General features: G+C 41.9%; 1 protein-coding gene and 1 long non-coding RNA gene across 9 annotated transcripts in view; one reads left to right on the forward strand and one right to left on the reverse strand.

Annotated features, from left to right (window-relative positions):
- The window catches only part of LOC134609683 (uncharacterized), a 540,481-nt gene that overhangs the window by 315,202 nt on the left and 200,311 nt on the right, over positions 1-24,968 (reverse strand). The window lies entirely within an intron of this gene.
- NAV1 (neuron navigator 1) overlaps positions 1-24,968 on the forward strand; it is a 468,714-nt gene that overhangs the window by 91,895 nt on the left and 351,851 nt on the right. For all 8 annotated transcript variants that reach the window (XM_063453174.1, XM_063453177.1, XM_063453176.1 and 5 more), the window contains one exon: positions 8,966-9,310. In XM_063453174.1, coding sequence (XP_063309244.1) covers positions 8,966-9,310 — 345 coding nt within the window. The remainder of the gene's footprint in view (positions 1-8,965; positions 9,311-24,968) is intronic.

The following is a 24,968-nucleotide window of genomic DNA, read 5'->3' on the forward strand; positions in this document are numbered from 1 at the left end:
ACAATGCTGTGTAATTCATGGTTGCTAAGGGAAAACTATATTAGGGATCGACCGATTATCGGTCTGTCCAATATTATCGGCCGATATTCGGTATTTTCGGCAATATCATTATCGGCCAATAAAGATACCGATATTGCCGATAAGACATACCAGGACCGCCGGGCCTATTACAAGCCCCGCGGTCCTGGGGGAGCCCGCAGCAAGTACTTACTTACCTTTCCAGCAGCTCCCTTCAGCTCCCCTGTGTAAATCTTGCGAGTCCCGCGGGTTACCATGGCAACGCTCCGCGCGGCACACGGGCCGCAAGATTTAGACTGGAACTGAAGTGAGCTGCTGGAAATGTAAGTAAGCACTTGCTGCTGGGTCCCCACTGTACTGTCCTTGCCACTGGACCACCAGGGAGTACTATATCCCCCCTCCCTGGTATGAAGCAGGGAGGGGGGGACTAAAAAAAATAAATAAAACATTTAAATGCAATTTTGGGCACCTGTTCTAAAGAAAGATATCATAGCACTAGAAAAAGTGCAGAGACGAGCTACAAAATTGATAAAAGGAATGGAGCATTTTAGTTACGAACAAAGGTTAAAAAAATGTAATCTCTTTAGTTTGGAAAAATGGCGTAAATATATTCGGATCAGTACAAACCATTATCTGGAAATCTATTCATAAACAGTGCTATAGATAGGACAAAAGGTCACACATTTAGGCTGGAAGAAAGGAGATTTAATCTAAGGCAAAGAAAAGTTTTTTTTACAGTAAGATACGTGATTTTCTGACTGAAGAGGTGGTTTTATCAGAGTTCATACAGATGTTTAAACTGAAATTGGATAAGTACTTGCAAAAACATAACATACAGGGATATAATTTCTAATTAGTGGGGTAATAGCTGCTTGATCCAAGAAAACATCTGACTGCTATTTTGTGGTCAAGAAGGAATGTTTCCTAGTTTGTTGCAAAATTGGAAGCAATTCAGACTAGGTTTTTATGCCTTCTTTTGGATCAACAGCAAAAACATATGTGAGGAAGGCTGAACTTGATGGACGCAAGTCTCTTTTCAGCTATGTAACTATGTAAATATTAAAACAATCCCCCCCCCCCATTTTACACAAATTACATCCCTACACAAACACACACACTCTGCATTATATACACACACTACACAAACACACTCTGCATTATGTACACACACTACACAAACACACACACTCTGCATTCATTATATACACATACTGAATTCACTATACACACACTACACACACACACTGCATTCACTTTACGCACACTACACACACACTGCTTTTACTATATATACACCTTACACACTACACAAACACACTCTGCATTCACTATATATAAACATTACACAAACACTCATTGCATTCACTATACACACTACACAAACACACACAGCTCCCCTGTCTAAACACACTGCATCCACTACATGTGGCATATATATTTTGTGCTTTTCCCTTTAGAAATTGTTTATTTTTTAAAAAATGGTAAATGTACAGAATAAATGTACAGAAAAATGTTCAGACAGTTCCCTTCAGTGGTTAAAAAGTTATTTGGAAGTCCTTTTTTTGACCGAGGAGGGACAAATCAGCCAGTTCCAACTGGTCTGGCAGGGTCCCTGGGACAACGCCCTGCTGGAGAACAATGGTGGGGAGGGGGCGAGGCACACCTTCCCATGGATTCAAAGGGGCAGAAAAAGTGTCCCAAAATCCAACAAGCCAAAACAATGTTTATAAAACTCTCCCAGGGGCCATAGTCAGAAGGTAGGAGGCGGGCAAACAGGCCCCTCCACAAAAAAGTGGCGAGGTCACTTTCGCCACACAAGGTCAGTGGCGGTCACCCAGCATGCTCCTACACCCACTTTCCCCCCCACTCTGGACCGGTGGGGGTTATCCCGGTTTCCACTGGGGAAATGGCTCTTTCCTCATACCGAGAATAAGGTTCCCACAGAGTACTCCTCTGGCTCTAACCAACCTAAAATGTAGTGGCAACAACGACGAGCCAGATTACTGCCTCCTGGACCTCATGGGAAGAGCGCCTAGATAGGGCCTTTGCCAGCTTTTGGTCAAAATTGTGGAGTGTGATCTAGAACAGCACAACTCCCACACCACACCTACCTCAGGGAGAGGTGATGGAGGGCAGATGCCGGAGGTTGAAGGGGCCTCTCTCGGGCACAGCTCTTTCTGCTCGCTTTACTAGGCCGAACACCACAAGGGGTTTGCCCCAGAAGCATCGGCCACATCGCCAGAAGACTATCCGCCGAACACCTGGGCCTTCTGTCATGCCCAATTTGGGAAGGACTCGGACTCACAGAGGACCCGAGACCGTGGTGCGCGGATGCTGACCTTCACAATAAGCAATCTGCACTTTTTTTTTATAATAGTGAAAGCTTAGATAAGGTAAAAGATCAAGCTAAGTAAAACCTGAAATAAGAACAGTGCTGCTTCACAAATATGTATGTCAGACTGGGCAAAATCATAATGAAGTAAAGTAGCTCCAGTGAAGGAAAATTATGTGTAGTAAGACCGGGGGCCAGCTTTAGAAATGTGTGTCATAGGAGAGTAATTTATAGACAGGATTGCCCTAAAATAGTATAGCATAAAGTGCCAGCTAAACTGAGGCATGAAAATTGTTAAGGAGTGGACAGGTTAATTAGCCTATGCCTAACATATTATGTGTGCTGCCCCAACTGCAGTACAATCCCTAGTTCTGTATATCCATACCCCACCAGCCCCGGGCTGCCATATGGTCCGATGCACTGGACCCAAAAATCCCTTTTTTGAGCTGTGTCCCGAACTTGGTCTTGGAGTCTTCTGACATGCTGTGTCTTCTTATGTGGTAAGGAATTGAGGGATTGGAATTGTTCAGGACAGTTTCCCGAGTTGGGCCTTGGCCCAGGAGGGTGGCAGTTCACAACGGAACTGAGTCATCTAGTTGAGGTTTCTTCCAAAACTTTAGCTTCTGCGCCGACTGCTTTGATTTAGGACCTCACAGTGTGATGTTGTTTCATAAAGCGTCGGGCTGAGTCTCAACAATAGTTGAGGAGAACTGCATTCATGGTAGATCCGCATCCTGAATGGAGACCATATACTGTCCATAGCTCTGGCGAGTCGCTCATCATGTGAAGTTCGAACCGCAGGAGTTTGGTGAGGTTGTAGCTTTGCCTCGGCAGTTAGACCTTGCTTCAGGAATTGCCAGTTCCTGCAATGGGTAGTAGGCTAGCACTGCTGTGGGGACCTGGATGATACCCACTGATCCAAAAAGGAGAGTTGAGGGGGGATGGGAGGCCCGGATTCCAGATTTCAGCCACTTGTGGCGTTGGGGGATTGTCTGCCTCCCCCAAGCTGACCATACTTGTAGGCTGCAAATGGCATTCAGGTGAGTCCTGCAGGAAAGACTGCTTGTCATGTGACATGCTGACACCAGTTTCCTGGTGGCCCATAAAAGTTGAGTAAAGGCTGTAAAACAGCCAGAAATCACTATAATTGCAAACCGTACCGAACCTTTTAGGAAAAAGTGTTCCCTTTTAAACACTCAAACAATACCTAATAACCAACAGAAAAAAAACCTAAGGGAATGAGGTATGTGAAAAAACACCAATGTGAATGTCAAATAAATATACAACTTTAATGCATATGTATTAGATAATATCTCAATTATATAAAATATGCATATACAATTCTGATAAAAGAAACAAAAATATATGGTGTAATACAATAGGACACAGGAGTAGGGGGAAGTGGTAGAAAACTATCTAAAAGGGAAATATTGCAGGCATGTCTCCCTTTCAAGAAGGGTGTAAACTTCGAGGTAGCTTTGAAATCTTCAGAGGAATTCTTCTTATTCACTCAAAGGTTAAAAGGAAATCTATAGTGCTGATGGTATAAAATTTTAAATTTATTGGTACAAGAATGCACTTACAAGAAGTCAGATGATGTAGCAGCATATCTCCACCAAAAAGGATGGTATCCAAATGACAGTCAAGATGTATTAGATGAACAAAACATATATATCTATCTACATAATCTATATGTCGAAAAAAAAATGTTTATAAAAAATATGACAAATATATATATTGAAAAGATATATAATATATTATAATATATAATGAATAAAAGAAATGAAAAATAATACACAGATAGAAACATTAAAAATAAAATAAATTAGAGATAAAAATAAAGATAAGAATGGTAATAAATCATGTGAAATGGATAATAAAATGAAAATAAAAAATGTCTACGTTGCAAATATTGAAAATTTTACATAAAGGAAACAACCCTAGAAAATACACTAAAATATCAAAATCCACGATGGAACAAGATATCTGAAACTAAGAGAGAATATATTAGGACATGAAAAACATGTATATAAGCAACTCCATTATTTAGTTGTATATTTACACACAGTCAGCAAATTTGATCTAACATAAAAGGTATATACAGAGAGGAATATTAGAGGGCAACTAAATATAAATAAAAACCTGTCAGATCTATGTCTTGATTAAGTCCTAACGTCAAAGTTTTTAAATTAGAAATCCATTGGGCTTCTTTTAAATTTAGATCTCCAGTTTTGTTCCTCTCTGTCTATCCCAATGGCTACAAAAGTTTCCCATTTGAAATGTGGACAAGATACACAGTGTTTTGGTACACTTCTTGTTCCAACTTCTTGGATCTAATATTGTGGAAGTGGCAATTTGCGGGTGGTCCTGCCAATATATTGAGCTCCACAACTACATTGTAATAAATATATTACATGTGTCATGGAGCACTGTACAGGGAGTGCAGAATTATTAGGCAAATGAGTATTTTGACCACATCATCCTCTTTATGCATGTTGTCTTACTCCAAGCTGTATAGGCTCGAAAGCCTACTACCAATTAAGCATATTAGGTGATGTGCATCTCTGTAATGAGAAGGGGTGTGGTCTAATGACATCAACACCCTATATCAGGTGTGCATAATTATTAGGCAACTTCCTTTCCTTTGGCAAAATGGGTCAAAAGAAGGACTTGACAGGCTCAGAAAAGTAAAAAATAGTGAGATATCTTGCAGAGGGATGCAGCACTCTTAAAATTGCAAAGCTTCTGAAGCGTGATCATCGAACATAAAGCGTTTCATTCAAAATAGTCAACAGGGTCGCAAGAAGCGTGTGGAAAAACCAAGGCGCAAAATAACTGCCCATGAACTGAGAAAAGTCAAGCGTGCAGCTGCCAAGATGCCACTTGCCACCAGTTTGGCCATATTTCAGAGCTGCAACATCACTGGAGTGCCCAAAAGCACAAGGTGTGCAATACTCAGAGACATGGCCAAGGCAAGAAAGGCTGAAAGACGACCACCACTGAACAAGACACACAAACTGAAACGTCAAGACTTGGCCAAGAAATATCACAAGACTGATTTTTCTAAGGTTTTATGGACTGATGAAATGAGAGTGAGTCTTGATGGGCCAGATGGATGGGCCTGTGGCTGGATTGGTAAAGGGCAGAGAGCTCCAGTCCGACTCAGACGCCAGCAAGGTGGAGGTGGAGTACTGGTTTGGGCTGGTATCATCAAAGATGAGCTTGTGGGGCCTTTTCGGGTTGAGGATGGAGTCAAGCTCAACTCCCAGTCCTACTGCCAGTTTCTGGAAGACACCTTCTTCAAGCAGTGGTACAGGAAGAAGTCTGCATCCTTCAAGAAAAAACGTGATTTTCATGCAGGACAATGCTCCATCACACGCGTCCAAGTACTCCACAGCGTGGCTGGCAAGAAAGGGTATAAAAGAAGAAAATCTAATGACATGGCCTCCTTGTTCACCTGATCTGAACCCCATTGAGAACCTGTGGTCCATCATCAAATGTGAGATTTACAAGGAGGGAAAACAGTACACCTCTCTGAACAGTGTCTGGGAGGCTGTGGTTGCTTCTGCACGCAATGTTGATGGTGAACAGATCAAAACACTGACAGAATTTTTGAGTGTCCTTGCAAAGAAAGGTGGCTATATTGGTCACTCATTTGTTTTTGTTTTGTTTTTGAATGTCAGAAATGTATATTTGTGAATGTTGAGATGTTATATTGGTTTCACTGGTAAAAATAAATAATTGAAATGGGTATATATTTGTTTTTTGTTAAGTTGCCTAATAATTATGCACAGTAATAGTCACCTGCACACACAGATATCCCCCTAAAATAGCTCAAACTAAAAACTACTTCCAAAAATATTCAGCTTTGATATTAATGAGTTTTTTTGGGTTAATTGAGAACATGGTTGTTGTTCAATAATAAAATTAATCCTCAAAAATACAACTTGCCTAATAATTCTGCACTCCCTGTATACATTTTTTATATTGAAGCATAGAAACATAGAATGTGATGGCAGATGAGAACCATTTGGGCCATCTAGTCTGCCCAATTTTCTAAATACTTTAATTAGTCTTTGGCCTTATCTTACAGCTAGGATAGCCTTATACCTATCCCACACATGCTTAACCCCTTAAGGACCAAACTTCTGGAATAAAAGGGAATCATGACGTGTCAGACATGTCATGTGTCCTTAAGGGGTTAAACACCCTGTGGCGAAAGTAACATTGCCACTTGTACTTGGAGAGGCCTGCTTGCCAGCCTCTTGCCCTGTGACTATGGCCCCTGGGATGTATTGCCCTTTAAAAGCATTATTTGGGCATATTGGATTTTAAAACACTTTTTCTGCCTTTTTAAGTCCATGGGAAAATGTGCCTCTTCCCCTCCCCCTTTTTCCTATCCTATTGTTTCTCCAGCAGGGCGTTGTCCCAGGGACACTGCCAGACCAGTTTAAACTGACTGCTTTGTCCCTCCTAAATCTCGCATCAGCCCTTGCTATTTTCTGACCTCACCACTTTTAACATTGGACATATTGAGCGCTCAGATCCAAGCTATCTGGGGATATGTTGGACATATAGGTTAACCCCTTAAGGACACATGACATGTGTGACATGTCATGATACCCCTTTATTCCAGAAGTTTGGTCCTTAAGGGGTTAAACATTGTATTATAAGAGTTATATTTCCTGTACCTGGAGATAATTAAGTTACCACAGCCACTTAAGCCAATTATCTCCAGGATAAGACACTTATAGTATAGACTTTGCCTGACAACAAAGAAGGAGCAAATAGAAAGTGTTCGAGTGCCTTTAAACCCAAATTAAGGTCTATATTAGAATAAAGAGCCGATTGTAAGCCAACAAAATATTTCCTGCCATTTTATATCCTGCATTAAAGACAACACATGCCCTGTGTCCTTAATATGGGAGGGTAAATTGCTAACAAATATCTGAAGGTGAAAGTCTACCCATTTAGAGAGTGGAGCCATTAGGAAGCCAATTGACGAGATAATCGGTCGTCTGGGGGGATTAGTTAGGGACTTATGAATCTTGGGGAGGAATAAAAAATGTGTATATTACCAGCATTAGACAATAAAACTCCTTTTTCTGTTTTTTCAATTATCCCTTGTCAAACATATTGTCCACTAAAGTGCATAATGCTTTAGTGAATTGGATTGTGGGATTGCTGGTAAGGGTTTTATAATAAATCTTATCACCCAAAATATGATTGGCTTATTTTAGATAGTCCTCTCTATCAAGGAGGACAGTCCCTCCCCCTTTGTCCGCCCCCTTTATAATAATGTTCAGATTATTTTTAAGATCCCTCAGAGCTCCCATTTCAGATTGAACCAGATTATTATGGGGAATCTGTTTCTTATGGTCAGTACTCAAGTTGGAAGCTAGTGCCTTAAAATCTTTCATCACAATAATTGACACTATTGGCCTCCTTAATATTGAAGGATCTTAAATCGATCCAGAATATTTGGATTCTTTGAGGGGGCAAAATTAAGTCCCTTATTTAATAGCAAGATTTCTGAAGGTTTTAATATGAGTGTGGACAGATTGAAGATAACTTTTAAGGGAGACATCTCATTTTGTTCAGGTTTAAATCCCTTTCTCCTTGCTCCTCTGTGGGTGCGTCCCTCTTTCTGGCTCCCATTTTTGTAAATAAACTGAATGTTCTGGGGATATGCAGGGGACCATCCCCTAAAAAAAGTGTTTTCTTCTTCCATATTGTTTGACACAGGGACTTTGGGACTAAATAATTAAAAAAATAATGGAGCAGTGCAAAAGAAAAATAAAAGCAAGAGAGATAATAAAAAAGCATGGGGGAAAGGAAAGAGGTGGGACTACGAGGGAGGCAGCTAGTCCTGTTTTAAAAAAAATACCTCTAACCTAAATATGTGGGAAAATATACAGAAAAAAGGGGACTGCGCTTTCCCTAAAATAGGGATACCCTCAGTCAATAAGTATGTGAGCAACTGATCTGCGTACCACAACCACCTACATAAAATATTGAACTTTTTGTATAAAGATAACAACCAACCAAAGGTTAAACATATAATTTATTGATCCTTGTATACATAAAAGGCTATTCTTGTTATAATAGCAATGTTTGCAATTCCTGTTTTTTCTGTACATTAAAATCTAGACAAGACAAGGCAATATCAGGACAAGCATTGCAAATGAAGAGAAAAAATTGCAGTGCAAAGGACAGAGCCTATAGGAATGATTGGCAGTGTGTTGTGGTTTTTACATGTAATTTTAATTTTCACTCCTCGTAAATACATATTTATTAGATATGAAGAACAAATAAACTTATCATTAAAATCTTGGGAAGTAAAAGGGAGTAATGTTCTCCTTTGTGTTTGTATTTTTTTAATGCATTATCTCTACACTAAAATAAAAAAATGGGATAAATAATTCCAAGAAGTAGTACCAGTATAACCTTACTTAGCAATTAGAACTGCTCACTCATCTACTTTCTATAGATTGCAGCCCACTTTTAGTGGAAATACTAGTTAGGATTTTCAGCCTTCTTTTTTAAAATTAGCTTTCGCTTCCTTTTTATAAAATCATTAATTCTTGATAATACTTATTTCCTCTGTTTTCCCAGTTCCCTGGACATGCCATGTTATGACAGTGATGATGCCAACCCTCGCAGTATTTCCAGTCTATCTAATCGCTCCTCCCCAGTGTCTTGGCGTTATGGGCAGGCTAGCCCACGTTTGCAAGCTGGGGAGGCCCCATCTCTTGGTGGATGCCGCTCAGAGGGTAGTGGTGGAAGCTGGCAATTTTCTCACACTATGCCTCTTAGGGGTGGAACTAGAATCTGCAGCATTACCCAGCGACTGGAACTGATGGAGGCTGGTGAAAGAGATATAAAATCTGGATATGGGAGTGACAGCGACTGTCAGCTTGGCAAGGACACCACACATGATGATGATGACATTATCACAAGGTGAGTGTGACAGAACATTAGCTCACAGTCATAACATTGGTAAATGCTAGGACAGATAATATATTTGTATAGAACAAATGATATAAGAGCTATTACAAAGAGGGGGAAGAGTAATAATAAAAGTAATAGTAACAAAAGTAAAAGAGAAACAGTCAATATTAGATTGTACTAATTGTAATAAATTATGACTCTCTTACAAGGTTATTGTTTAGGGAATGTGTGACAAATAGGACACACATACAAGTGTGTAAAAAAATATTGTTGAAAAGAAATGGATATCTTTGTTTCTTGGCTCTACAAACACTTCATGGGGTAAGTTTGATTTTAAGGCGTGGTCAGGACTACTCAAAAGTATTTAAAATTTGGCAGCATCTGATAAATTTGATTTGACTTTTTAAAATTACTGGATCTTTATCAACACTTCCACTGGGTTATCAAGCAAACCTATTTTTCCAAACTCTTTGCAAACAAAATCAATCTCAGCTATGGAAAAAGATACAGACACACATTGTTGAAAAATTAGAAGTCCCTAAGAAACTATCTTAGTTTTAACAGAAATTGATGCCATTTTGTTAGGAATATAATTCTCACAATTACCATGGCTATTTGTAAAAACATCACACGATTTGTTATGTACAACATGCATTTCATTTTTCTAAATTCAATTTTAAATCATGAATCTCTGCAAGACAGGCAGAATGATCAGCCTCTTTCTGGCTTCTAGATGCAAGGTTTCTAATAGCTCCTTCTGTATCCCTCTGCCTTTCAGTAAGACACTAATTTTCAATGTGCAATTCCTAATTTTCTTGACTTATTTGCTGAATACTTTTTTTATCGGCGTATAACACGCACCGGTGTATAACACGCACCTCATTTTTAGAAAGAAATTCCAGGAAATTCCCCCCCCCCCATAGTATTCCCCCCCTCATCCTATAGTGTTCCCCCCTCCCATAGTATTCTCCCCCCCTCCCCTCCCATAGTATTCTCCCCCCCTCCCCTCCCATAGTATTCTCCCCCCTCCCCTCCCATAGTATTCTCCCCCCTCCCCTCCCATAGTATTCTCCCCCCCTCCCCTCCCATAGTATTCTCCCCCCCCTCCCATAGTATTCTCCCCCCCTCCCATAGTATTCTCCCCCCCTCCCCTCCCATAGTGTACTCCCCCCTCCCATAGTGTACTTCCCCCCCTCCCCTCCCATAGTGTACTTCCCCCCTCCCCCTCCCCTCCCATAGTGTCCCTACCCCCTCCCCTCCCATAGTGTACTTCCCCCCCTCCCCTCCCATAGTGTACTTCCCCCCCCTCCCATAGTGTACTCCCCCCCCTCCCATCCCATAGTGTACTTCCCCCCCCCCTCCCATCCCATAGTGTACTTCCCCCCCCTCCCCTCCCATAGTGTACTTCCCCCTCCCATAATTACTTACCTGTCCTGAAGCGTGGGCCGGCTTTACAGCTTGCACCGCGGTACAGGAACTTTAATTTCATGTTCCGGTTTCCGGTGGGACTGAAAGGAAGTGTGCACACTATTGTGCACACTTCCTTTCAGTCCCGCCGGAAACCGGAACATGAAATTAAAGTTCCTGTACCGCGGTGCAAGCTGTGAAGCCGGCCCACGCTTCAGGACAGGTAAGTAATTATGGGATATCGGCGTATAACACGCACCCACGATTTTTCCCCTATTTTCAGGGGAAAAAAGTGCGTGTTATACGCCGATAAATACGGTACCTACCTAAAAAGCAACAGCATTTTGCGCAGACAGTTTGAACGATTCAACATCATTCTTTAAACTAGAAACCTCTGCCTCTAACTTCTCCATTTGTCTATTTAAAGATTTGTACTTTGCAATCCAACAGCTAAAGATTTGTACTTCTCTGCAATCCAACCATTAGAGCTGGACAATTTATTTTCAATAGTTTCCCTGGCCACATAATACTGAGCCTTACGCTACAGATCTAATGCTCCTTTCATACAATTAATTATTGCTTCAGGATTAGAGACCGTAGCAATTATTTTCACTAATCTCTCCATTATTGACAAAGCAAGATTCACTGGAATTCCTATACACAATATCTGAACAGTATCCCAAGTCAATATACAATCTATAAAAGAGAAACAAACGGACAAGAGTCCAGAGAAGAGGATAATAGTAAAAAGGAAGCCCTACCTTTAATAATACTAAGGAGAAAATTAATTGAAATAAAAAGATGTATATACCAAAAAGTGGAAGGGGGCAGCCCAGAGAATAGGCTGCTATTAGTCAGTGAATTAGACTGCTAATGAGGCTACAGAGGTACTAAAATACCTTGGCACGGTTGAACATGCACTAGTGCCTACAAGAGCCCCTATCCCTTCCTCCACTACAAATAATCACACACTTAACTAACTAAAATACGTGCATAGTGCTACCTAGTGAGTAAAGTAAAAATAAATAAATTAAATAAACAAATAGCTTGACGCACGTTTCGGCGTGTCAGCACGCCGTCATCAGGAGCATTAAATGTGGTCTGGAAAGACCAGGAAATATATACCCCTCCTTAATTACCAAATTCAACACTGCTGTGTATGATTAAGGGTTATCCTACGGTCATGTCACTCAATGATTCACCTTCCCTTAGGATTGCTCGTTCCCCTATCAGGGGGCGTGGAGCTAATACTGGGTGAATGAAAGAAGGAGGAGCCGTATTGTGAGGATAAACCCTGGCTAGGTGAGTAATTGTAGGTACCTTAGTCCAATATCCAACTGTCCAAGACATATCCATGATGGGGCTGCCGGAATCTAAACTGATCTGGCGATTGCTCTCCTCCGATTTGGATTCAATGCCTATCGCTACGAAGACAGGGGGTGGGGGTAGCCGATGTAAACAAGGACATCGGCTATCCCTATTGGTTGGGGGGCGGTATCTTAGCACTCCTCCACTCCGGATTTGATACCGGGACAGGGGGCGGGGATAGCCGATGTAAACAAAAGCATCGGCTATTCCTAAAGGCACTAACGAGTGGTCTTTTGATACATATTTTTAATTCTTACATTATACTTTATAATAGATCCTTACTGGTTGATGGTGTGATGCAGTGTTTAGGGGATGTAGGGCATTCATTATCTTATTTATTTTATTTTATTGGGTATGAGCGCATCTAGAGAACCTGTAGTATTTGTAATAATTTTCAGCTTTATAAGCTGAGTTAAGTGCAAATGAGTGGGTTCTTGATACATCCTTTCATTCTTGCATTACACAATTGACTGTACTTATAATAGATCTTTATCTATTGATAATGTGATACTACGTCTAAACATGGGCAAATTGCTATAAGTATCCTCCGCACGATTTTCCTTCATATAGTGACACCACGTGAATTGCGGTGTGTAAAGAAACCGCCCTCCGACCAATAGGAATAGCCGATGCTTTTGTTTACATCGGCTATCCCCGCCCCCTGTCCCGGTATCAAATCCGGAGTGGAGGAGTGCTAAGATACCGCCCCCCGACCAATAGGGATAGCCAATGCCCTTGTTTACATCGGCTGCCCCCACCCCCTGTCTTCGTAGCGATAGGCATCGAATCCAGATCGGAGGAGAGCAATCGCCGGATCAGTTTAGATTCCGGCAGCCCCATCATGGATATGTCTTGGACAGTTGGATATTGGACTAAGGTACCTACAATTACCGTATATACTCGAGTATAAGCCGACCCGAATATAAGCCGAGGCCCCTAATTTTACCCCAAAAAACTGGGAAAACTTATTGACTCGAGTATAAGACTAGGGTGGAAAATGCAGCAGCTACTGGTAAATTTCTAAATAAAATTAGATCCTAAAAAAGTTATATTAACTGAATATTTATTTACAGTGTGTGTATATAATGAATGCAGTGTGTGTGTGTATGAATGCTGTGTGTGTATGCAGTGTGTGTATGAATGCAGTGTGTATATAATGAATGGAGTGCAGTGTGTGTATATGAGTGCAGTGTGTGTATGAGTGCAGTGTGTGTATAATGAATGCAGTGCAGTGTGTGTATGAGTGCAGTGTGTATGCAGTGTGTATATAATGAATGCAGTGTGTGAGTGCAGTGTGTATATAATGAATGCAGTGCAGTGTGAATGCAGTGTGTGTGTATGAGTGCAGTGTGTGTGTATGAGTGCAGTGTGTGTGTATGAGTGCAGTGTGTGTGTATGAATGCAGTGTGTGTATGCAGTGTGTGTATGAATGCAGTGTGTATATAATGAATGGAGTGCAGTGTGTGTATATGAGTGCAGTGTGTGTGTATGAGTGCAGTGTGTGAGTGCAGTGTGTATATAATGAATGCAGTGCAGTGTGTGTATGAGTGCAGTGTGAATGCAGTGTGTGTATGAGTGCAGTGTGTATGTATGAATGCAGTGTGTGTATGAGTGTGTGTATGAATGCAGTGTGTGTGTGTGTGAGAGTGCAGTGTGTGTGTGTGTGAGTGCAGAGCATTGGTGGGGGTGGGCATTTTATTAATTATTATTTTTTAATTATTATTATTGTAATATATATTTTTTAATGTTATTATTTTTTTAATAATAAAAATTGCCATAATACAGACAACTGACTCGAGTATAAGACGAGTGAGTGTTTTTCAGCACAAAAAATGTGCTGAAAAACTCGTCTTATACTCGAGTATATACGGTACTCACCTAGCCAGGGTTTATCCTCACAATACGGCTCCTCCTTCTTTCATTCACCCAGTATTAGCTCCACGCCCCCTGATAGGGGAACGAGCAATCCTAAGGGAAGGTGAATCATTGAGTGACATGACCGTAGGATAATCCTTAATCATACACAGCAGTGTTGAATTTGGTAATTAAGGAGGGGTATATATTTCCTGGTCTTTCCAGACCACATTTAATGCTCCTGACGACGGCGTGCTGACACGCCGAAACGCGCGTCAAGCTATTTGTTTATTTAATTAATTTATTTTCACTTTACTCACTAGGTAGCACTATGCACGTATTTTAGTTAGTTAAGTGTGTGATTATTTTTAGTGGAAGAAGGGATAGGGGCTCTTGTAGGCACTAGTGGATGTTCCACCGTGCCGAGGTATTTTAGGGTCAGCCTGGCTTTTCAGTTTATAGTTGGCTCTGGGGAATATTTGCAAGAAGGGAGGAGGGGGGACTTTCTCCATCCTTTTGCTTATGAGGATTTTTTTTTCCAAGTTAGCCTCCTTTTCACTGTGAGTAGGCTGACATCTTTGCAGTACCTCTGTAGCCTCATTAGCAGTCTAATTCACTGACTAATAGCAGCCTCTTCTCTGGGCTGCCCCCTTCCACTTTTTGGTATATACATCTTTTTATTTCAATTAATTTTCTCCTTAGTATTATTAAAGGTAGGGCTTCCTTTTTACTATTATCCTCTTCTCTGGACTCTTGTCCGTTTGTTTCTCTTTTCTAGTATTCTTACAGTGGGTTATTCCCACATTAGAGGATAATAGGTGGGTTTTTGTGGAATTATCCAATATATCCCCTATTTGTGGGGATCGATTGGTATTCTTCCCTTCACTCTTTTTATAGCTCAATATACAATCTATAGACTTATGAATATGCTTATAAGTCACACTAAATCCCCCCTACCTTGCTCTGCAATTCTGTAAGAAAGTATGAGCTCTCTTACAAGGTTATTCTTTAGGGAATGTGTGGCAAATAAGACACAAATACAAGTGAATAAAAACATTTATTGTTAACTGATTTAGGTTACTGTAGCAGATTGTAAAAGAATATACACAGTACACATAGGAAATACATATCCAGTCCATAATCAATAAACAGAAAAAGGACAATACTTAGACACTTAAATGAAGAACTTCTCCTTGCACCTTTATCTTCCCAAGACTGACCTCCTTGGCTGTTCTCCTTTTCAAGACTGATTCTCACAGTCCTTAACTAGATATCCCAGAATCCCTCCAAAAAGTGGCTCATCCAACCTCCTTTTCTGGAACTGTATTGTCTAAACCATGGGTCGTCAACCTGGTCCCTACCGCCCACTAGTGGGCGTTTCGGGATTCCAGGTGGGCGGTAGGGATTTTCACATTTTTTTATGGATTGGGTGAGCGGGTGTGAGCCGGCGGTACCCCTGCGATCGGGTACCGCCATCACCACTTGCGGCCCCGGCCCGGGCGGCAATCCGCCGGGGCCGCATATAGAGGGGTCCATCAGGTGGCCCATGCTGTCAGGGCCACCCGATGGATGTGGATTGTGAGGGGGCCCGGTCAGCGCTGGGCGCTTTAACAGCGCGACCGGCCCCCTCTGATGACATCATCTCTGCTGGGAGGAAGTGATTCCCCGGTCACTCCTCCCAGCATACTGAGAGCCCGCGCGGGAGGAAGGAAGAGGAGGGAGTCAGAGTGGGAACTCTGACTCCCATCCACCTGAGCCACCACTGGACCCCAGGGAAAGTCACCCTCCTGCACCTTAAAGGTAGGAAACAGGAGGGTGACTTAAATATAATGTGTGTTTGTTTGTGTATGTGTCTTTGTATGTATGTCTTGTGTGTGTCTGTATGTGTGTCTTGTTTTTGTATGTATGTCTTGTGTGTGTATGTGTCTTTGTATGTGTCTGTATATATGTGTCTTGTTTTTGTATGTATGTCTTGTGTGTGTATGTGTCTTTGTATGTGTCTGTATATATGTGTCTTGTTTTTGTATGTATGTCTTGTGTGTGTATGTGTCTTTGTATGTGTCTTGTGTGTGTCTGTATATATGTGTCTTGTTTTTGTATGTATGTCTTGTGTGTGTGTCTTGTTTTTGTATGTATGTCTTGTGTGTGTGTCTGTGTGTGTGTCTTGTTTTTGTATGTATGTCTTGTGTGTGTGTCTGTGTGTGTGTGTCTTGTTTTTGTATGTATGTCTTGTGTGTGTGTGTGTGTGTGTGTCTGTGTATGTGTCGTGTGTCTGTCTGTATATATGTGTGTATGTATGTGTGTCTTGTCTTTGTATGTATATGTTTCTTGTGTCTGTCTGTATGTGTGTGTGCCTGTCTGTATGTATGTGTGCCTGTCTGTATGTGTGTGTGCCTGTCTGTATGTATGTATGTATGTATGTATGTATGTATGTATGCCAGCAGGGCCGCCATCAGAAATTTTGGGGCCCCTAACACAGCTCAAGGTCTGGGCCCCCCTTCAAGCCCGCCTCCAAATCCTGTCCACAGGAATACACACACACACACTAACAGATACAAATACTGAAACAGACATACACACATGCATACACACAGTGCATACGCATACACTGACATACACTGGCATACACATACACTGGCATATACACATACACTGGCATACACATACACTGGCATATACACATACACTGGCATACATACACACACACATACACTGGCATACACACACACATACACTGGCATACACATACACTGGCATACATACATACACATACTGGCATACACACACACTGGCATACACACACACACTGGCATACACACACACACTGGCATACACACACACTGGCATACACACATACACCTCATTTTCAGCCACCCTCCTCTCCCCTTACCGTCGCAGGAGGGAGGCTGGGGATGATGCGAGTCGGCTGCCTCTCCTCGCGGCCTTTCTCTCCTCCTTCCCGCGCGGAGTAAACTGGGAGGAAGTGACCGGACGTCACTTCCTCCCAGCAGCACTTGCTTCCGGCTGCATTTTTATTTATTTTTTAAAGGGGCCCGGTCGCGCTGACCGGGCCCCTGAAGATAATAGGGCCCATTTGGTGGCCCTAAATGCTTGGGCCACCTGATGGGCCCCATAAGCGTGTGGGCCCCGGTGCAGATGCACCGGCGGCAGTTCCGCTGATACACGTGGGGCCCCCAGGGCCGCCAGGCCCGTGACAATTGTCACGGTTGTCATGCCCTGATGGCGGCCCTGTGTGCCAATCTGTTATACTGGGATACCTAGCTCAGCCTTCCTTCTGGGCATTGCTATAAGGAAGGTTAAAAAAGGTGGGAAAAAAAGGTGGGGAGGGGAATTGAGGAGGGATAAGAGGGGAGATGACGCACAGATGAGAAATCCTATTATGCGCAAACAGAGAAGTCGTCTGAATATCACCGAAAGAGGAGACCTTTGTTTGTTCCTTACGAAAATCGAACCAGATATCAAATATTTAGTCTTGCAGCATCAACCTCAAGGATCTCATTAATCACTAGTAAAGGTAATTTCAATTTACTTTATTGTTTTCTCATTAAACTTTATAAAGTTAAAAACATTATAAACATGCATTAATTGGAAATAAAAAGATAAATGAACGTACACGCTCCTTTCGAAAAACATTCCGCACTTGCGCGAAAACTGGTGGGCGGTAAGGAAAATTTTTCAACCAAAAAGATGCATTAGTGGGCGGTAGTTAGAAAAAGGTTGACTACCACTGGTCTAAACAATGTTTTTTCCTTTGATCTCTTCCCTCCAGCTATACTAGAACATTCTCTAAGAAGTGACCAGTTAGGGTGTTGTTGTTTTTTGGGAGGGGGTAGGTTATGAGCAGGCCTGGACTGCTTTAGAGACAGTATCTCTTGGGAAACCACATACATGCATGGTTACACATAGATGTTAATTACTCTGATGTTCTGATCTCTTGATAACAACATTATTCTTGCAACCTTTATAGTAAAGATGTACATGATATTTCTTACATATCTAATAGTAAATAAACACTGGAAAAGGCCTGTTCCCACAATCCAAAAAAGTCATCCATGATGTACCATTTGATGACAACCTCTTTTGATATTTAAATTCCATTCCATTGTGAAACCAGATAGCTTATATATACCAAACTTCCACAAAAATACATGTCCATATATTACATAGAAAAAACATTTTTAAAGGCAACCCATTTCTTACACATAGACATGGTATTGGTCATACCATTGTGAAAATCATAAATTTAAAATCAGCAGAACACTCAAAGAACCTTCACCACTGCAGCCTACTACCAGCATCTGAAATATGCTGCAGGGAGAATCAGCAGAGTCCACTGAACAAAGCAGGCCATACAGGGCTGCTTTCATTGGCTGGGGACAGCACCTAAACCTCTCGGTCGTTGAGTATCTCCCTGAGGCGTGCTGAACACAATGGAGAACCGTGCCATGGGCCCCCACATGACCTGCTGCTGAACTGTTCTTAAACGGTTTGGCAAATTACTTTGGAAGGGTACCAGGGCACTCCTGGAAGCATAACTACTACAGTGAGCTGTACTGATTGTGGTGATTGGCCCATGTTTCATAGTTACCATTACCAGCTACTCTGTGTAGATCAAAATAAACAGTGGGAGTATAACCAGTATTCACTACACCAAATACACACTTTAAATGGCTATACTTCTATTTCTAATAAGTTCCAATCAACATGCATTAATTGATCATTCTTCATAGCCTTATTACCCACCCTATCACACGCAAAATATATCATCTGATTACTAATGAAATGATACTGAAAAGTTTAACTGTAAGCTTTTTTTCTAAACTGTTTCCCATCTCATTTCTTCTAGGTTTGTACAAGTAAGAAATAACATATTTTCCCTTCTGGATCTTTGTAGATTGTGTTTACCAACCACTGAATACTTTACATTCAGGTTGGCAACTGAGAACTGTTGTTATCCTATAAATTCCTACCTACCAGAGGTTGTGCTAAGTAAGAAAAGTTGTGTTAAATAGGTAATCTTCTAGCCTCAGTACTGGTCATCATAAGGGATAAGCACTAAGGGCCACCCTATGGGCATGTTCAGCACACGGGCACTGTTGCGCTTTAACAGCACGACCGGGCCCCTTGCTTATTGGCAGCACGGAGCCGTGTGGGAAAGGGATTGGGTGCATGCTGCAAGAGTCAGCCCCTAACTCCTGAAATCCTCAGCCTCCAGCACCCAAAAGGTAAGAAACTTGAGGGTGGCTATAAAAGAGTATATTTTGACCTGTGTGTATGTCAGTGTGTGTGTGTCTGTGTATGTATGTCTGTCAGTGTGTGTGTGTATCTGTATGTCTGTTAGTGTGTGTGTGTCTGTGTGTCTGTATGTCTGTCTGTCAATGGGTGTGTCTGTATGTCAGCGTGTGTGTGTATCTGTATGTCTGTCAGTGTGTGTGTGTGTATGTCAGTGTGTGTGTGTATCTGTATGCATGTGTATCTGTATGTCAGTGTGTGTATCTGTCTGTGTGTATCTTTATGTCTGTCTGTGGGTGTATCTATATGTTTGCCAGTGTGTGTGTGAGTGTGTGTCTGTCTGTGTGTGTAGCTGTATGTCTGTCAGTGTGCAAGTGATAGGTGCAAACCTATATGCGGCCCGAAGAAGCTTAGCCTATTTACTTTTGACCCATACCTATTGCCATATTTTGCAGGTCTGCTATAAAGTAATTAACATACCACAACTTCTAGCAGTTTATATAGTGAACTGGGATGTGCCACCAGCAGCAGATGTGCAATCTGCAGCTCAGATCTCTCCAGGGAGGATAGAAAAGGCGTACCAAGTGTGCATGTAGTATGCACTCATAATAAGGTCAGAAATGATACAAGGCAACCTAGAACTAAGAATGGGCTATTTTATAGTAGTAGTGAGTTTGCAAATACAGCTTTACAAATTACTTTAACAGCAATGAAACTCTTAGTTCCATATTCCACTGAGCCTTATCTAGCATGTAGATGACATGCAAAGTATTTGATTTATCCTGGTATTTTCTGCCCAGCAAAAAAGAAAAACAGTTGCCCCTTTATATATCCACTTTAAAAAATATGTAACCTCAATTATTTCGTGTTATTATGTTAAAAATCTTTTTTTGGCGCCAAAATGACGTCACAGGTCATGTGACCGCAGTCACATGACTGATTAAAGGACCACCATAGTGCCAGGAAAACAAACTCTTTTTCCTGGCACTATAGTATTAATAGGTGTCCCCCCCCTCCCCTCCCCCCCACCCTCATGGCCCCCTCCTGCTGGGCTGAAGTGGAAGGAAGGGGTTAAATCACTTCACTTTCTTCAGCGCCGGGCTCCATCGGCGCTGCGGACTCTCCTCCTCCTTTGGTTGTCATCGGCTGAATGAGCATGCGCTGCAAGAGCCGCGCAGACATTCAGTCATTCCATAGGAAAGCATTCTCAATGCTTTCCTATGGACGCTGGCGTCTTCTTACTGTGAAAATCACAGTGAGAAGTGCGGAAGCGCCTCTAGTGGTTGTCAATGAGACAGCCACTATAGCCTGGATTAACCCATATGTAAAAATAGCAGTTCTCTGAAACTGCAATGTTTACAGCAGGCATGGTTAACCCTAGATGGACCTGGCACTCAGACCACTTACTTAAGCTGAAGTGGTCTGGGTGCCTATAGTGGCCCTTTAATACAATACACATTGAAGTAATTACAATAATCATACCTGGCACATCTCATCACCTGACAAATCAGGGTCATCATCCAAAGAATCCTAGATGGGGATTGTTTCACACATGTCTATAACATAGAGCGGTCCGTTTGCTCTTTAAATTGTAAGTACATTTCCTTCTATTATTCATACTTACATATATGGAGAGCGCTATGTGCCTTCTTCTCTTCTGTTATTGCATAAGATCTACACTGCAACTACCGTCAGAGGGATATCCTACAAGTGGGGAGTTTAAATACCACTGTACGCTGTTGTACCGAGAGCTGGTTATAGCTCTATAAGACAGGAGTTGCCAATTTTTATCTCTGTTGTCTACAGTCCATAGACTTACAATATTACACTATTGGTTTTCTACGTTTTCTTTTTCTGCTGATGTTTGAAGTCATACTGTAGACGTCTTTTGAACACCTGAAGACTTTTATGACCCAAAAAGACTTTTTACCTCTAATATTTGGTACCTTTGTATTTTTTATTGTATTTTCAGTTATTTATCGGTTTTATTTAGTGCAACCTGTATCCTTTGTTCTGTTTGTTCAAACAGTTGAATAAGATACCTTATTACACATCTTTACGTTGCAAGATTCATAAAGGCTTGTCCTACTCAACTCTAGCTCTGGTTGTGATATGTATCTAGTAATATAGTATGGATTTCCAGCGTCCTAATGTTTATGGTGTGAGCAAGGACATTTGTCTGGAAGCAGCTGATGCTGCCCTGATTCTGGAGGAATGTCCCGAAAAGGCATTGGGGTTGAGTCCCCGCCTAGTTAAGAGGGTTCTGAGGTACATTATGAATTTAGCTGTAGTGAGTGGTTTGCCCTGCAGTTAAATAGGGGCATATTGAGATTTGGTCCAGTGAGTGATAACTTGTAAAGGTCTGACATTTTGACCGGCACCTTATTGTCTGTAGGATAGTCCTTATGTCCCTACGTATTACATATGGTAAGAGGATGTGAACTGTTTGGTACTAGGATGGGCACTTAAGATATGGTGTATTCCAGCCAGGTAAGTTTTGTAGTGCTAAGAAAGTTTTTATAAATTGTGTGGGCAAAAAGGAGAGGAGTGTCGCAATGGCAACTAGTGAACGAATATCGGTATTATGGTAATCGGTGGTAAACTTGTTGTAAAGGTGAAAGCTCTATTGTATGCTCGTGAAGTATAATCAGAGAGGGCAGCTCAATCCAGAAATCTGCCAAATGCCATGAGGCTAGTTAGTGCAGTATTAAGCCATGGAATCTGGGTATAGCCAGCTGCTTTTTTTTGTCAGAGAAGCACTTGACAGATTCCCCTATCCACTCATACCTCCCCAGGCCTTGTAGGCGGCCACTATGGGGTAGATTCCAAAGAAATGTTGACAAGGTTTTTTTGTTTTTTGTTTTTTGTTTGTTTTGTTGTTGGTTTTTTTCCCTTTTTTTCAAAGAGTCTCAACTGGCCAGGCATCTCAAAACCAAAAGTCACCAAATTGGCTGTGAAATCAGTGTGTGCAGACTCATTGGTCCATGTAACTGGGAAGTGATGAGAAATGGCGGGAATAACCTGGCCTCCTATTCCACTGTGGTATGAACCTGATCCATATGTGTAGGTCTGCTTACAACTTGTGCCAGAATGCAACTGTCGGTGGGAAGAAGACTCAGCGGTCGGGAAATAAATGTGCACAATAATTCTCATGGCAAACTTCAATGTGCCCAGTACGACTGTAGATCCATACTCCCCCCCACTTGTTCTTCAGAAGGAAAGGTTCCCAGGACTCCGATGCGCTGCACCTTCTCTGTAGGTGGACATGTTATGTAGCTTATTAGTGTCAAGATGAATGCCTAAGAAGGTCAGTTTGTGAAAGTGGAACCCATAGTGAGGAAAAGTGCCATCGTCTTGTGAATACTAACCAGAGCGGAGTGAGGGCGTTCTATCGCGAGGAGGTTATCTAAGATAACGGGTGACTGCAGGACATTCGCTAATATTGAGTGTTAGTCAACATAGTGTGTTAGCAAATAAGACAAACAGCTTGGGGTTACTCTTTGCTCTAAAAGTTACACGTGTGGAAATTCATGACAATCCCTCCATTAAATTCCATAAACATGCCCTTGGGATGGCTGAACAGGTAGAAGCTTGGAGGCATAGGAAAAGTCTGTCTTGCCCACCCAAGCTCGGGTCAACTCCTTTTGCATAGTGCTCGGAGAATTCCTTAGAAGAAATCAATGAGTTGAGGCTAGGGGTGGGTAATTAATATGGTTGAATACCTTCTTAAGCAACGTGATTGTGTTGCAGGGTCTATTAATGCGGACAGAAGGTTCTGACACTCGTGAATACCGGATAGGAGTGTGACCAGACCTGTGTGGAACTGGTGTGTGGAAACCTTGATGTAGAAGTCGACTGAGTGACTGAAAGGGTGTGCTTAGAGGTAAAACTCCAGGTTGTCGATGCAAACCTTCTCTATGTTGAGGAGAAGTAGAGCCACTTACGTCACGAAAGTCTGAAGGCTAGGATGAATTCTGGGATAGTGAGTTTCTGATTGAGTCTGGGATTCTGGTGTATAGAACGACATACAGATCATCATAGTAGTAAGACTTGTACTCTAAGACATCGTGGGAGGCAATCAGTAAGGAGACTAAATTAACCTTTCCAAATGTATTTGCGTATGGTCAGGGACACAAAGTACGAGGGAGTAAAAATGTAAACCGATGTGCTAGGGGCAGGATTTGAAAGGATAACATAGCCATGAGAGAGATTTTGGAGTCCTGTGGCTGGGATGTGCGTCAGTGCCTGTGGAGATTCCAGTCTCTGTAGTCCATCGTTGAAGTTATGTATGGAGGCAAGTAGAGTGGATATCAACTGTTTGACTTCATGTGATTTGGCCTAGTGGGCAGGGACCACTGAAAGGTGTGGCAAGAATGTCGGCTTCTCGGAAACTGTAAAAAGAGTCAATATAAGAGGCCATGCTGGGTGAGGCCCTAACTCGTAACCTGGAGAGGTTGATGTGAGGCGTTAGCTATGTGTTGGGCCGAGGGGAGTATACCTCCATATGCGGATGAAGATGGGTGTTGGCCTCACGGAATTGATAATGATGAGGCTAGTTACTGGCGTAGCTGGGAACCAGGCCGCCAGTTGACATACCGGATCTGAGAATGGGACGGGTGATGGGTAGTTGCGAGGTGGGTAAACATACCTTGCTTGCGGTAGAATGTGGTTTCCTTGCCAGAGGAATGAGATATTGGAGAACCTAAAGGGAAACCTAAAGGGAAATGATGGTGGGAGGCAAGATGGAACTGGAATTGGGCTTGACTTACTGTGAACGAAATACACGTAATCGGGGTGGTTGTTCTTGAGGCTGGTATATGAATAGGTAACCTGAGGATAGGTAACCTGAGGACATAGTTGTTAGAATCCTGACCCTACGATGGTGGGTACAAGATTCATAGGCATAAATCAAATATCCCTATAAGTGAGTAGGGTGAGGATCCTAGGCCATTACCAGAGACCATGGGGAGTGTTTAACCAATACTGCAACAATAATGGGGGATAGGCAGAGTCATGAGTGACCGCTAATTGGTACTGTGACTTCTCTAGCTAAAATACATATAGGGGGATATGAGCTATATATATAGCTTATATATAAGCTATGAGGGAAGTTTTGAGCTATGAGGACTTAGAATATTTAATTATGGTCGTGCCAGCATGTGAAGGGGGGTGTATGTGTGGGGAATTAAGGGTCCCCGGGCGTGGGCCTGTGTACGGCCTGGCGGAGGAATTGCGTGCCAGCGTTGGCTGATGTAACATAGAACAGTTAGGAGTGGATTTGCTGTAGGTTTGGTGATACTATGCCTGAATAGCAAGGGTCGTTTAGGATGATGAACTTGCTTGAGTATAATATAGCAGCGATGAGTAAATAACCTTTTGCATAATACGTGATTATTTTGACGTAGAGTCAGGGGGAACATATGGTGGTATGGTAAAGCCTGGTACACTAGGGTTTGTCCCAGGGAACATGACTATACATATACTGAACATAAGAGTGTGGCGTGTTACAAACAAGGTTTAGCGAATAGGTGGTCGTCCGCCAAATAAGTAATATACCTATCAAGTATACAGATTGGCCATAACACATGGTAACAAATGTGATCTTGATGACTGCCTCAGAACAGTACCAAGTCTATGAGTGATAAAAGAAGACATATGCGATATATGATGGTAATGCCATATACGTGTTGAATATTAAACGCTTACCAGAGCTGAATTAGTAATGGGAAACTGACCATATCCGTGCACAATCGTAAACAATAACAAGAAATATAGCAAACATAAC

The sequence above is a fragment of the Pelobates fuscus genome, chromosome 1 (assembly GCF_036172605.1).
Source record: "Pelobates fuscus isolate aPelFus1 chromosome 1, aPelFus1.pri, whole genome shotgun sequence".
Lineage (NCBI taxonomy): Eukaryota > Metazoa > Chordata > Amphibia > Anura > Pelobatidae > Pelobates > Pelobates fuscus.